At 42.7% G+C, this 15,685-nt stretch overlaps 1 protein-coding gene across 9 annotated transcripts in view; it reads left to right on the top strand.

Annotated features, from left to right (window-relative positions):
- Positions 1-15,685, top strand: part of SDK1 (sidekick cell adhesion molecule 1) — a 733,784-nt gene that overhangs the window by 291,698 nt on the left and 426,401 nt on the right. For all 9 annotated transcript variants that reach the window (XM_053276314.1, XM_053276315.1, XM_053276313.1 and 6 more), the window contains one exon: positions 1,406-1,539. In XM_053276314.1, the coding sequence (XP_053132289.1) occupies positions 1,406-1,539 (134 nt within the window). The remainder of the gene's footprint in view (positions 1-1,405; positions 1,540-15,685) is intronic.

Here is a 15,685-nt window from a genome sequence, read left to right on the forward strand (position 1 = left end):
TAAATATAGACAATTTGGCTTCTGGACGCAAAGCTCTCCCTGGTTTCTCTGGCTGAGGCAGTGGCCAGGAGCACTTTTTATCAGCTTCGGCTGATACGTCAGCTACGTCCATTTCTGGAGGTAAATAACCTTAAAACAGTGATACATATGCTGGTAACCTCCAGGCTTGACTACTGTAATGCACTCTACGTAGGGCTGCCTTTGTACATAATCCAGAAACTATCATTGGTACAGAATGCGGCAGCCAAAATGGTCTTCGAGACAACACGATGGGGCCACATAATACTGATTTTAAAAGAACTGCACTGGCTGCTGATATGTTTCTGGGCGAAATACAAAGTGTTGGTTATTACCTATAAAGCCCTTAATGGCTTGGGCTGAAGGTTTTAAGAGAGCGCCTTCTTTGTCATGATCCCTGCTGTCTGTTACAATCCTCTGGAGAGGTCCCCTTTCGGTTGCCACTGGCTCGTCTGGTGGTGACCTGGGACGGGGCTTTCTCTGTGGCTGCCTCAGGACTTTGGAATATGGTCCCTGCAGAAATAAGAGCATCTTCTCTATTTGTTTTCAGGAAGACCCTTAAGGCTCAGCTGTTCTCACAAGCTGTTAATTAGAATTCATTTGTTTTAATAACTGTTTTATACTATTGTTTTATTGTGTTTTGTGGATTTTAATCTGAGACTTCTTATATCGTGTTAAATTTTGTACACTGCCTAGAGATGTATATATCAGGTGGTATAAAAATATGATGAATAAATTTACTGACTAAGATTGTGTTGCCTTTGAGTTCTGCCCCTAAAATGGACATTATTGGTCAGCGTTATTGGGATTATTTAGTAAGGATAATTCTGCTTTTCTGGGGGGAAAGGTTTTGCTCAGCTTTACAATAGTATGTACAACTGGTCATAGCAATATTAATGAAATACTGTAAGTTGGTGGCATTCCTAAGAGCCAAACTGTGATTGGATCTCTCACCTTGTTAAAGTTAATGTCTAGCAGCTGTAAAAGCAACTGCTAAAACCCTGATAATGAGAGTGTCAAAAGCTGTTCCAAGCATGGGAGTGGTCTACTACTCAGATAATTTCCAGACTCTCACTGAACTTGTGCAGATTCTTGAGCACGCCTACAATAGTTCTTTAGATTCTAGTCTGGGGACTTTGTGGGGACTTTGGCACAATTTAAAGGAAGAGAAACAGAGCAACTGCAAAAATCCAAAGGATTTATCTCTTTCTCATGGATAGATTAGAAATGTAATTCCTTTTCTTGGCTTCTAATCATTTTTGTAGGGATAATCTCTGAATGCTATACATAAGCCTGCCAGATCGGATGGCCTGTGCTGGTTTTGTAACTTAATTCATCTTGTCATAATTTAACACAGGCTTTTGCTTGCTTCCTTTTAAAAAAATAGAGCCATCACACTAGAGAACCAGTTGGTGATCCTTGCAACATCAGCAGCTGATGCAGGATGCTACTATGTCCAGGCCGTCAATGAAAAAAACGGAGAGAACAAGACAAGCCCATTTATTTACCTGAGTGTGACACGTAAGTCGTTATATTTTTAAAAAATTATACAGTACCCCGAAACAGGCTTTGCACACTGTGCCACACAAAATTTCTCCCACAGGAACATACATCCAGTGTATTGCCTATGAACAACAGCATCCTATAAGGAACTCGGCTTCTAAATGGTGAATGAATTCTAAGTGTGCATTAATCAAACCAGGCTCAGTCCCAAAGCTTTTAACCTTCTGCTTTCCTCACACAGTGATTCATGGAAAAATACACTTAGGTACATTTATGGATGAAAATTCATGACTTCTTTAATCAATATTTTAAAAAGTTGGATTTTGTATTCTTTTCCTTTCTGCACTTTGAAAGGCTGCTGTTGGCATTTTGTTCAGAAGAGTTCTTAACAGCTAAGAAGGAGACAGTCTTACGGCAAAAGTAGATGTTAACATGGAAGGTCTGTGATTTGAAGTCTTATGAAATATGTATTATATAGTCTCTAGAATTCTATTATAAGTCCCTCAGACTTATATTGTAATAACGCCATTTAATAATTGTGCTTTAAGTACCATTTCCTTCTCTAGCATTCACCATAACTTTTTTGAACCATTGAAGTATGCCTTTTTAATATCACCCTTGCCCCACAGGAGCCCTTAGCATTTGCCGCTTGCCTCCCATCTCCTCCTCTGCTTGTAGCACATACATTATAATTGTGATTATTGAGGCTAGCACCTCATAGATGGAGGATGCAGCTGCAGTAGATAGTGTATTGGCCTAGCAAATCTTTATGTCCTTCCCACTTTTATAATTACTTCTTAAACTATAAAGATGTGAGACATACACTGGTGATATGTGCGAACTAGAGATGTGCACAGAACCGGTTCGGAGGCCCTTGGGCCTCTGAACTGGTTTGAACGGTGGCCGGTTCCGTCGGTTCGATGGCAGCGGGGTGCAGCTTTAGGGGTGGGGGAGGATGCATTCCCCCACCCACACACTGAGGCTCAGTTCCTTAAATATCCCCTGGGGCGGCAGCGTACCTCCCTGCCTCACCCTTCGCTAACTTTACTGGAAGTACCCAGAAATAGCGGCTGCACCTGTGCACATGCCCCCAATGTGCATGCTTGCGAGTGTGATGTGCGCATGCTCACGCATGTTGCACACAGGCACATCTGCTACTTCCGGATACTTCTGGTAAACATAGTGAAGGGGGCAGCAGGGAGGTACACTGCCACTCCAGGGGATGTTTAAGGAAGCGAATGCCGGCGGGGGAAACACGGCGGCAGGGGGTGTAAGTGCATCCTCCCCCACCCTTAAAGCTACACACACACCCCGCCATCGAGCTGGCCCCTGTCGGTTCCGTGCACATCCCTAGTGTAAACAGGAATCTATGCAAACTAAGACTCCAATAATAGGCTTCCTGCTGTACTGAACACAGTACTGTTTGAGTTAGAACATACAATTCTGCAAATAGTCGAAAAATGACTAGACAGGGAATCACCGCGGTTGTTTCCACAAATGGCAAAACATAACTCTTCTCAGTTCTTGTCAGAGTTATTGAGCTCAGGTTTTGTACAGAGAATAATGCAAAAGAAAACTAGTTTCCTGATTCATGAGTTAATGCAAGTTTTATAGGTGTGATGCAATTTTAATAACAATTGTCTTTCTTTTAATATATTCTGTGCTTCATTTCTGCAAGTGAAACTATGCTGCACAAAGACATTTAGAGGAAGGTCTGGATTTCATTAAGTATTTTTGAATTTCAAGGAGATAAGGAACAGTGCGTGCTTGTGGTTTTGTGCTGTTCTGGATTCTATCATAGAAGTCTGTTTGGATTTCCTGTGCTTGTTTGTGTTGGTATTTTGATGTGCTTGGATTCTTCCCCATTTCAGATAAAATGCTTTAATCTGTGAGTCCTTTATGCATTTTGTTGCATATAATATAGCATTGATTCTTTCAAAAATGTTTTATAAATATGAATAAAGGGATGAGATTCCTGTTCCCTTAAGTCCAAAATGACTACAATGATTCCTTCTTAAACAGTGGGTAATCCTACCTTTAATAATATGAAAGTTCCTCCCTGGCCTTTTTTTAAAAAAAAGGAATGATGCATTGTTCAACTTAAAAGTATAAAATGGGCCAACTGAGCTAGCTTTGCTGGATACTCACATAATAATGTCGGATTCCAATGGAAAAACCAATTGTGTAGAGGCAGGAAATAAGTACTGTGATCTAGTTCTAGGAGTTGGAAGAGGGGGCCAGGTCCTTTCTGTGAACATATTACTGTTGACTTGACTTCTTTGTATCTATTTCCTCTTGGTGTAATTTTAAAATGGCATCGGATTCTCAACTTACAGAAACACTGTAAAGGCAGAATTGAGCACAGCTGAATATAGTCTCTTACTAACTTTTGCTGTGGCTCATTTGATTTATTAAAAAAAATTAATTCCTGCACCTTCACAGAAGGATCCCATGCTTCGATTTGAAACGGGCTGTTTCAAGTGTCTTGAGCTCGAAACAAAATGCCCTTTAAATGATGTAAACCGCCCTGAACCAGTGTTGTAAGGGTGGTATATAAATCAAATAAATAAATATAAATAAATAAAAGATATGTTTTGAGGATGGAAAACAACAAAACAACTCTGTTTCAGTTTGAAATGTTTCAAGTGACATTTTGGAGGCCTGTTTTTCCTTGCTGATTGGTTTTCTGGCACTGGCTTCTGACTGACTTGCAATCCTGTTGGGGTTTGGGGAAATGGTTAAAAATTAATTTAAATTGCCTCTTTGCCCATTTCTTTAATGGGTTGGGTGGTAGGTAGCATCCATCATACCCTACTACCCAACCCACTTTGATGCCCCTAGGAGCTATGGGGTGTTTCAAGTTTCCTCATTTTTCTTTATGGCCGAAACACTTGAAACATTTCAAGTTTTTTCTATCAAAACAATCGGGTCGTCGGCTGTTTCGGCCATCTGCGTTTTGTTTTGAGCTTGAAACAGAATGCAAAATCCATTCCATGCACATCCCTGGCAGCTAATGCAGAATTTGCTAGCCTTCCTTTCCCTCTTCATTTCTCCTTACCTGCACTGAAAACTGCAAGGATGTCCCATGCTGCCTTATAAATTTGGGGAAAGAGTGATGTTCTGGCCATGATTATTTTTTTTACCCTGACTGACAGCATGAGTATCCACAGGATGTTTTTTTTCCCCAGGATGCAAAGCTATATACATACAAATAATGCATATGTATAAAATATGCATATGTATAGCTGTACTATATAAGCATTGAATAAAATGTGCATTGAAGTCGGAAGTTCAGTGCATAGTTACATACAGTTTGTTGCTCACAGGAGCTGCCCTATCCCATGTGCCAATGCATGTGTTATCAAGAAACTGTTAATATGAGAAGGCTGAAGGGAGATATCTTACGGTATGACATGAACATACTGTATTTACCCAAATAAAAGACCACTCTGTTTAAATTGATCCCCTTTAAAACTGTGGGCTAAATACAGGTTATACCTGTATTTACCGGAAAGGAAGAGGACTCCGAATTTAGGGCGACCCCCATTTTCTAACATCAAAAAACTTGGAAAAAACCTGGTCTTGGATAGTACCATTAGCTAGCTTATCAAAGCATCAGTTCAGCTGGAGAAGCCTTCAAAGGGTGTTTGAAAGAGAGGGCAGCCTAGAGGTCTACTGGTGGTTGGAACCTGAGTCCTGGAGGCATTTCCTCATGACCTTTCCTCATGAGACATGGAGACTCATGTCATGGAGATCTTCTCTGACTGGCCTTAGGCAGCTAGGTGCAGCTTTTACCCCACGGCTCCATCTTTCTGAGAGAGACAGTGGGATTATGCCCCATAAGATTCTCCTCCATAAGGAGGCTACTTTCCCACAGTAGCAGCGATTTGAATGGGCTCTGAGGGCAACTGGTATGGTAAATCATGTAACTATGAGGGCCACATTATCTAAGGAGTAGGCCACATCACCAAGCCTGGAATCTCTTGTAGCTTTTGCCACAGACTCCCTGTTTTGCCTTGTAAAATAGTCTTCATAATTATATTTTCCCTCTGCCTTGCTAAGTTGCTTGAAAAGTCTTGAATAAAAGGTGCCATGTAACCTTTCTATATATAATATACTTTTTTTCCCCTGGCAGCCCAGGAAAAACAGCTATACTTTGAATTTAATGACATTAATTTATAAAGCAGGCTTTAATGGTCTGTATTACATAACCACTAATGCACTCTGCAGCTCATTTTCTGATCTTAATTAACATTTGGGAATAGTCAGTCTGTGGCCATGTGAATAAAACATTTACAATACACTATAGGGTACAAGTGGCATGGACATACAGAGAAAATGGAGGGGAGAAATGAAGTTCATGCAGGTAGCCTTTGGACTGATGTGGGACAGAGAATGATTAAAAAAATAATGGGAAAGATTGAGATCTAAGAGAGATTCCTGCCAACCAATCTTGGTCATAATTGCTTTGATGTTGCTTTAGTGTCAGAAACAGCAGTTTTCAGAAAAGCTTAATGCTTATAAGGTGCTTTAAAGTAAACAAGGTGAAGGTGGGCTAGAACTGAGGGGGGAAAGGAAACAAATATGCTAAACTCAATAGACTTCAATGAAGCACAGTGGGCTTATCATCAGGCAGAAGCTTGATCCTAAAGGTATATGCAAAAGATGGTGGAGGGGACTTCAAAACAATGCTCTTGAAAGGAATGCTAATGAGCCCAGGTAAAGTGTTTGGAAGCCAGAATTACAAAGACTGCAAAAAACAGTTTAGATGAATTCTGGAAGAGGTAGCCATGTCAGTCTGTTAAATAAGCTGGTCTTGCACTAGCAAGCATCAACTGCCCTCTTGCTAAGCAGGGTCCACCCTGCTATGCATTTGGATGGGTGACTACATGTGAACACTGGCTGCTGATATTCCCCTCAGGGGTACAGAGCTGTGAAAGAGTATCTGCTTGCCTGAAGAAGGTCCCAGGTTCGAGAGACCTGTCAGTCAGTGTAGGCAATACAGAGCTCGGTGGACCAATGGTCTGACTTGATATAAGGCAGCTTCCTGTGTTGGATGGAACTGTAGCTGTATTGGGTTGTAGCTGTAATTGGAAGTTTCCTCTGTTCCTCTCAGAGATGTCCCTTAGGGTATTAAAAGCAAATTTATTGTGATATAGGCTTTTATGGGCTACGGACCCATGAAATGGCCTCTAAACTTTATTAACTTAGGTGAAGTAGAGAAGAAGCAAATAAGATATAGTAAAGCTAAAAGATAAGTAAAGCATAAGGAGTGAAATACTGTTATACAGTATTGCTTTTAAACAGTGTACTTTACCTTTAGAAATGTTAGTAATGCAATATTATATCCCTTTCCCAGTCTTTCTCCAAACATGTTCTGAAAAGACACAAAAAGTGTAGCCCGAGTCAGTGATTGAAAAGACGCATTTGCAAAAGGTGCATGATCGTCCGGCATATTGGATGTTACCTTTGCAACACTAACCGCCCGGATCCATTTTGGAAGGGCGGTATATAAATCAAATAAATAAATAATAAATAATCATCATCTGGAACTGCAATTCAGACCCATACAGCTGGACTTCCTTGTTCAAGTTTTGAAATATAGAGGTGCATGTCATTATAGTAGATATAATAATAAATTAGATATTCTCGAGCCCAATTCATAACGTTAAGAGATACAATGTGTTTTGCAGACTTGGACATTGTTGTCTCCCCTCCCCTCCCCCATGCAAGCTTTGAAAAATGCAAAATAAGATTGATGAAATTTTTAAAAACCTTGCCAGCCAGCGGTTCTGAAGAGTCAAAAGATAATAAAGCCAATTATTATGTAACGAAGATAAATCGTCCTCCCAAGCATTGCAAGTGTAAAGGAAAGGCCCCATTGATAAGATTAAAGTCTTGTGGGGACTAAAATTAAATTCTTGGTTTGGTTATATTGCAATTAATTTGAAATATAAGGATGTCATGTTGACTAGGCCAGTTTCCATTTGTAATAACAAGGCATTTTGTCTCAGGGCATCAGAGGTTCAAGGCTTATGCTAAATAGCCCCATGCTCAAATTTGTCTAGTAGTTCAATTAGATTTTAATCATGATGCCGATTCTCTGAGAGACACACAGAAGATTCTGTTGTTCTACATTTAAATTAAGATTTCCCACATAAGAACAGCCCTGCTGGATCAGGCCCAAGGAGGCCCATCTAGTCCAGCATCCTGTTTCGCACAGTGGCCCACCAGATGCTGCTGGAAGCCACAGGCAGGAGTTGAGGGCATGCCCTCTCTCCTGCTCTTACTCCCCCACAACTGGGGGAGCCACGATGGCTTCCCCCACATTGTTTACCCCTGGCCAACAGCACATTCATTTTTTCCTGGACTTCTGCTTACCCAAATATTTTGAATGCCCCCCACCATGTCATTAGGCTGAACTGTATGTGCAGTTAACAAGAAATAATGTACTTCTGCTTGAAGCATGTGTGAAGTTTAGAACTTTAGTTGTTAGTAAAATGTCTTCTCCTCTAAAATTCCATAATATAATCACATGAAGCTGCCTGTTGCAGTCACACCACTGGTCCAGCTGAGAAAATGTTGTCTACTTTGACTGGTAGCAGCTCAGGTGTACGTCTTTCCCATCTCTTCTACTTGAATAAACAAACAAACAAACAAACAGACAAACTGAAGATGTCAGGGATTTGAAGGTGTGATCTTCTGCAGGCAAGACATGTGGAATACCACTGAGCAAATGCTGTATGAAAACTATCTCTTTGAAAATTACTCCCAAACCGCCGCTCTGTTCTCTTTGCCTCCTCACGTACGTGTGTGTGTGTGTGTGTTCTTCTTTTCATCATCATTGTTATGAATGGGAAGTTATGAGTGGGTCAGAAATGGTGCTTTCCTCTCAGAAAGGAAGCTTTGCGAAGCAGTGATTTCTGTTTGCCATCAAGGCTTGCTGAAAACCAGGCCAGCGGGGTGGGGAGGCTTTGCTTTGAGGTTTGAGTGGTAAGGTAAGGCACAGTCAGCAGATGCCGTCTCAAACATATTGTTGCATGAATTTTTGATGGGGAGTTCCACTAGCTCAGGTGTCAGCAGCAAGGGGGAAAAGACAGGTCATATCCTCCAGAGAAGAGAGACTGCTCCGCCAGGGTCAAGCTTGTGCCAGGTCTATAAAACCAGTGAAACTGCTTTTATTCCGCATCATTCAGAAGTTTAAATTTGTTTAGCCTCCAGCTGAGCTAAAATGAAATTAATGCTTCAATGAGATCCCCCACCTCCCATGTAAAGAAAAGGGACATCGAATAAAAGTTGAGGGTGGGGGGATTGGATTTCTCTGCTTTGACGGTACTTTATATACCATTGGTTCTCTCAACAAGTCTGATGGGAATCCAATGCAGCCCCAGATCCAGTACTTTATGAGTTATGCTATGTTTAAATCTGTCTTGGAAATAATGACATTTCATTTTGCTCACTTTCTTGATAACCTTTAAAAATTTCTTCCTGTCAAGCAGAATTCCAGGAAAAATTCTGCTGTGATTGTTCTGTTTGTGACTCTCGTCAGACAGATGAATAGATGCTCTACGCTCCAGCAACCATTCAATATTCTTTTGTCATCTAGAAAGCTAATTTCAAGTAGCTGTACAAGTGTTTAGGAGCTAGATCTAGAAGGATAGCATCACCAGAAATGCAATCCATAATGCCCTGACATGTTGAAATTTCTCTTGCCGCTGAATTCTTTCATGCTGCTTTCCCACTCTGAAGGGGATTAATATACAAATCTTTTTCAAAAACCAATCTTTGTTCAATGTGTCTACAACTGAAGAAGTGATTTAATAAAACTGTGGTCTAAGTCACAGCAACATGTTAGCCTGCTTATCCATCCAGCCAAGCATATATTTGTTGGGTTTGGCTTCCTCCATGCAACACACCACATGCAACTTACCACCCATGAATCCTGTTTTTTATGTGTTGTTAACTGATGTGGAAGCCATTATTGTATTCCTGTTCCTGGGGAAAGCAGAACTCTTCTGAATCCTTCAGCAATGGAGGCAGAAGGCCAATGCTCCATACAATTTTTTCCTCATCACAGTTGGTGTGTTCAAACAGCAGTGGCCAGTTCTTGGTTTGCTCATGACTTAATTGCAGGGTTTGATGGCTTCCTGGAACAGAAGCACTCTGTTTTCATTGACTAGTACTGATGCACCAGCTGCCAGCCTATCCAGCCATCCAACGATCTGTCTGATGCTGTTAGACCACTCAAGAGCCTGCTAGAGAGTCAATACAGTGCCATCGACAGAATGTTGCCTTTGGATGTGGCAAATCCATATTCACATTATGTTTCTCCGTGAAGCAAACAGTCACATGCTGCCACAGTCCTGGTCATAAGGGTCCCAGCACTGGTGAGAGGGCACCACTAATACCCTTACATTGGTGCTCCTGCGGTGCATCCTTAGCAACAAAATTGGCAAAGAGCAGCACATTTGGTGCCTCAGCACTGGTGCTTGCCCCTTTATCCTATCTTTGGATGCTCTGGAAGGACATTATTTCAGCTCTGGTGGGGATGGAGATGGGGCCGAGCCAGCATTACCACCTATGAAGTACTTCCTGGGCCAGGATTTGCAGCCCACTTGTTACTATAGCCCCGTTCATGGATTTTTCTCATGGTGGCTGGTTGTCGGCAGTTTCTTTTAGAGAGGCTGCCAAAACTCTTTACCTGGGATGTGACTTTTATGGGTTCATGATGCTCACCCCAAAGAAGAGGCCAGTATTAGAAACCCTGAAATAATCTTTGACTTAGATTTTTAATCCACGCTGGAGGAGAAATCTCACATGTTCCCAACCTCATCCCACTTACCAGGTTACTACTGCTACAAATATTTATATACCACTATTCAACCAAAGTTCACAAAACAGTTTACAAAGAAAAATAAATAATACATAAATAAAATGGTGCCCTGTCCCCAAAGGGCTCACAATCTAAAAGAACATAAGGCAGATACCAGACACAGCCATTGGAGGGATGCTGTGCCGGGGCTGGATAGGGCCAGTTGCACTCCCCCTGCTAAACACAAGAGAATCACCACTTCAAAAGGTGTCTCTTGGCTCAGTTAGGAGGGATTAGAGTGACGGCTCTCTGGCGGCACACTGCCCCGTTAGGGAGAAGAAGAGAGATGTCTCCCAGGGGCTGCTATGGCCTGATACATCCTACCATGGCATCGTGAAGGGGAGAGATTCCCTTCCCTTCTCTTGGGCACTTACTGCCTGAGTGCTTCCATTCTAGCCCAATAAGTAGGCTGGAGGCAGGGGCAGAGCTACCATTGGGTGAACGGGTTCAAAGAACACAGGCCACGCCCAATCAAGGGCCACGCTTCATGGCCTTGACATGCCCCCCTGCATCTGATGTCAGACGCGGGGGTGGTAGTTTAGCTCCCGAGCGGGGGTCGTGCGGCCCCTTCGGGAGCTAAACTAAGGCTGGTGCTGCATTCGCAGCACCAGCCAGGAGCGGCTCTTCACTCCTAGGCTCCTTTGCTTAACTGTCGCAGGGGCCGCGTGGCCCTTTCGGTAGTTATACTGCAATTCCCGAACGGAGCCTCAAGGCTCCATTCAGGAGCCAGACCACGCCCCCCACGTCTGATGTCAGACGCGGGGGCGTGGCTAGCAGGGGCGGCCGCATACGGGCCGCCAGCGGTCCCACTCCGCCGCTGGCTGGAGGGAAGGTTAGAGAGATTTTGGTGGGTGGGATGGAGGGAGTTTGGAGACTGTTGGGGGGCGAATAATTGCAAAATACCTCAAAGGGAAATATTATTCAGCAATGCTGAGTTCAGCAATAATGTGCTCTGTGCATTCTGATTTGAGACAGTCCAAACCCTTAAGGCTTACTGTATGTGTGCCTTCCTTGTCTTTAAAGGAACCAGAGATGGGCAAGCCACCCACATCAGCTTTGGCATGGAGATGATCTGAAGCCCTTCCTCGCAAAAAGCTCTGGAAGGGAAGTTGCTTGGATATGGGAAGTGCAACTACAGTGACCCTTAAGGTTTGGACTACCTCGAATCAGGATGCATAATGCATATTGTGTTGGAGATGCAGCTCCTGATGGCATAGACTAAACTCTTAGCACCAGCAACCCCATTGACCGCTATTGACTGCCCCCTTCTCCCTTCCCCTCTTCCAGTATGTAGCTGGCAATGAGGCATGTAGGTATTAATCTATCTCCCTGATGGATTTCCTAAATACACTACTTTATTTGGAACGTTAACTTCATGTCTCCAGATAATATTAATTAGCGTCGTTCCTTTACCTGTGTACTTCCACTGTAGCTGAGCAGATAAAGAAACCTCCCCTCCTAAGTCCTCTAACATATTATTGCTGAATTCAGTATTGCTGAATCAAAATCTTCTCTGAGATATTTTGTGAAGTTGCCTTTTAAAATTTAACATTTTAAAATATGACTCATAAATAATGGGCAGTGCTTGTAGACAATTGGTGTACGGTATTTATAACAATATTTGTTTGCACTACACTTTTAGAATCCAGCAGGGCTTCCTGCGAACCCCTTCATTTATGTTTGGCACATGCAATTAATCTTTTGCTATCTCTAATCACTTTTGCTATTACATTCATTGGAGTGATTTGTTTCCTATCTCTCTTACTGCTCTGGAGTTGATATGTGGTGATAAGAGCTTCTTAGAGGACACAAACAAGGAAAATAGAAAATTGAATTTACCTTGCAATCATTATATAAAATGTGACTTACATCAATTATGCATGCCATCCAGGGAAATACATTCTTGAGTAAACTGTGCTGATTTGCTGGCATAATGGCAATGCCTAAACTTCTGTTTTGGACAAATGTTTTTGTGTGCCTGCAGTCCCTGGCCTCTTTTTCCTAATGTAACAAGGAAGAAAACCAAGTTGTAGGAAGCTGTTCCACTAATGATAGGTACACAGAGTATCTGAAAACATGTAACTTGTCAAAGCTGAAGAAAGCATAAGAGTTTCAACTTTTAGAGGATTCATTGGGACAGCAGCAGCAGGCATTTTGGGATACGAGAAGTCATCCTAACATGACCTTGTTGTAGATCTCTTTAGCTTCTGAGTCTGGAAATGGATTATTAAATTTTTATCCTGTCCTTTCTTGAGTGAGGTTAGGGAAGCATACAAGGTTCTTCCGCCACCCACCACCTTAATTTTATCCTCACAAAAATGCTGAGGTAGGGTAGGCTGAATGAGAGTGAGTGAGCTTCATGGCTGAGTAAGGACATGGGTCTCTACTGTCTGGTAAGGATGTGCACGGAACGGGGCGGGGGCGACCCGAGGCCATGGAGGGTGCCACTTTAAGGGAGAGGGAGGGTGCATTTACCTCTCCCCCCACTTTCCCCCTGCTGGCGCTTGTTACCTGTGAAAATTTTCGGGGCGGCAGTGTACCTCCCTGCCGCCTCTTCCCCCTCTTTGGCGGAAGTGGCCAGAAGTATTGGGTGCGCTCTCCCCCATCCTTGAACTTCAAATCCACCCCCCCACCCCGGTGTACGAACCTGCTTGAACCTGTTTGGAGGCCCATAAAAGGGCCCCTGAACAGGTTCGTGAAGATTCCTACTATCTGGATGCTGGGGGTGTGCAAACAGGTTCGGACATGTTTGACGTTGAACCAGTTCGGTTCAACCATTTGGGGTTGAACCAAACCACATCCTCGCTTTTCTCCTTTGAGCCTTGCTGTTCCTGAGTAGCATGGAAGGATATGCAGCAAGTGAGTATTGTGAAGAAAGTGTCTTTCATTATCACAAGAAAGCAGAAAGTGTAATTCCCTAGAAGTTGTATCCACATTGGTTGTTTTTCCTGGTCTACGAAATATATTTTTAGAAAACTGGGGACAGCCCTTGGCCAGTCTGGCCTGTGAGAGAAGTGAGTATTATCCCTGTGCTGCTTCTGGTCCCTCCAAGTGACCTGCTTTCCCCAGCCCAGGCTTCTTTCTGCTAACCAGATACATTTATTTCAGGGAAGACTGACGTTTGTGGATGTACACAGCAGGATTATGAAAATAACTTCCACTCCTGTGAGGCTCTCAATAAAATTACTGCAGTTGCAGAATAGTTACAGGGCTATAGTTAAAGGTTAAAAATTCCCTGATAATGCATGGTATTTATTTTATTATAGGACTAGACATTTCATTAAATCTGAATACTAATGTCCCGCATTGACCATTTTGTCGAGCTGTTAGATGACTAACCAGAAATAACCCATAATAGAGGACTGCCACTGTCTCCCAATGCTTCATGGCCACCCAAGAAGCAAATATACACTAGAATTATTTAAAGGTCCTGTTACGAGACAGTTTAATTAGACTTACATTAAAAAATCACTTGTCAAGTATGATTTCTCAATGAAAGGAATAAAAGAGAATCTTGAAGAAAAGATTGAGGGGTGGAAGGAGCAGATATAGAGACATTTTTCTCCCTCTCTCACAGTACTAGGACCAGGGGTCATCCCATGAAATTGATTGCCAGGAAATTTAGGACTGACAAAAGGAAGTACCTTTCCCACACAGCACATCGTTAATCTATGGATTTCTCTGCCATGGGATGTGGTGATGGCCAGCAGCTTGGATGACTTTAAAAGGGACTTAGATAAATTCATGGAAGACAGGTCTATCAATGGCTACCAGTCCTGATGGCTATAGGCTACCTCCAGGCTCAGAGACAGGATGCCTCTGAATCCCAGTTGCAGGGGAGCCACATCAGGAGAGAGGGCGTGCTCTCACCTCTTGCTTGTGGGCTTCTCAGAGGCATCTGGTGGGTCACTGTGGGAAACAGGATGCTGGACTAAATAGACCTTGGACCTGTTCTTGAAATACTGTCCTTATCAGTTTTCTCCCTTTTGCTATTTTCTGCTAATTCCAGCAGCCTCATAGCTGGGAACAGGTATAAAATGGTAGATTTATAATAGTGTAAATTACTCCAGAGCCATTTTGCCACACACACCCCGCCCATGCACATACACTCTCTTCTTAGACAGGCATCGATTTTGTGAAACCCTGTGTGTACACTCATGTGAGTAAGACACAGCACAGTGACCCAGGTCCCCCCCCCATATGTCAAAACAGACATACGTCACACGTAATCAGGTGCATATAGTTTCATGTGCATGATACCCATGAATGCAGGGAATTCCTCTACTGGAACAGTCTTCACATTTTAGTAAACTCCTGCTAATCTTTAAAAAAAAAATTCTATATCGTAAAACTGAATGGCCACTTGCCCCCCGAAAGGAATTCCTGTACTAGTGACATATTCTGTTACATAGGTTTTTTAAAAAAGCTCACTTGCAGCTGAGTATTTCTGCTTTATATAAAATAATCAGTGATCTTTTTATTGATTGACTTATTGGACACCACATGAATTTAGAATTACTTTTCTGGAGAACAGCTGGTCATAAAACATATTTTTTCCCCCCGTGGGATGTTCTCTGTGACTTTTTCAGTAAAGATTTTATGCCAGCACCGCAAGGATCTATAATGTGATTTCAGGTGGGAATAATTGCACTCCCAATAATCTCTGTGACAAAATATCACTATTGAGGGCACAATCCTCAGGGATGATAGAACATGGAAATGAATGGGAGCTGCACGAGAGGTCTTGTATGGCTTCTATTCCTTTCAGTGGGACATATGCAGGAGAACTTCCTGGAGCCTTGAGTCCTCCCGTAAGTCCTTGCACAAGATGACTTAAACTGATGTGCCCCAAATAGAAACATAGGTACACAGGAAGCTGCCATATACTGAGTCAGACCATTGGTCTATCTAGCTCATTATTGTCTTCACAGACTGGCAGCGGCTTCTCCGAGGTTGCAGGCAGGAATCTCTCTCAGCCCGATCTTGGAGATGCCACCAGGGAGGGAACTTGGAACCTTCTGCTCTTCCCAGAGCAGCTCCATCCCCTGAAGGGAATATCTTCCAGTGCTCACACTTCTAGTCTCCCATTCGCATGCAACCAGGGCAGACCCTGATTAGCTAGGAGGACAAGTCATGCTTGCTACCACAAGACCAGCTCTCCTGTTTGATCAGGATTCATTCCTCATCCAGGAATGTTTGACCAGGATCCATGTTTGACCAGGATTCATTCTATTTGTGTGTCCATGATTCGCTATTGTAAAGCAAGTACGTTGGGTTGGCAGAGTTTGCCAT

The sequence above is a fragment of the Hemicordylus capensis genome, chromosome 13 (assembly GCF_027244095.1).
Source record: "Hemicordylus capensis ecotype Gifberg chromosome 13, rHemCap1.1.pri, whole genome shotgun sequence".
Taxonomy (NCBI): Eukaryota; Metazoa; Chordata; class Lepidosauria; order Squamata; family Cordylidae; genus Hemicordylus; species Hemicordylus capensis.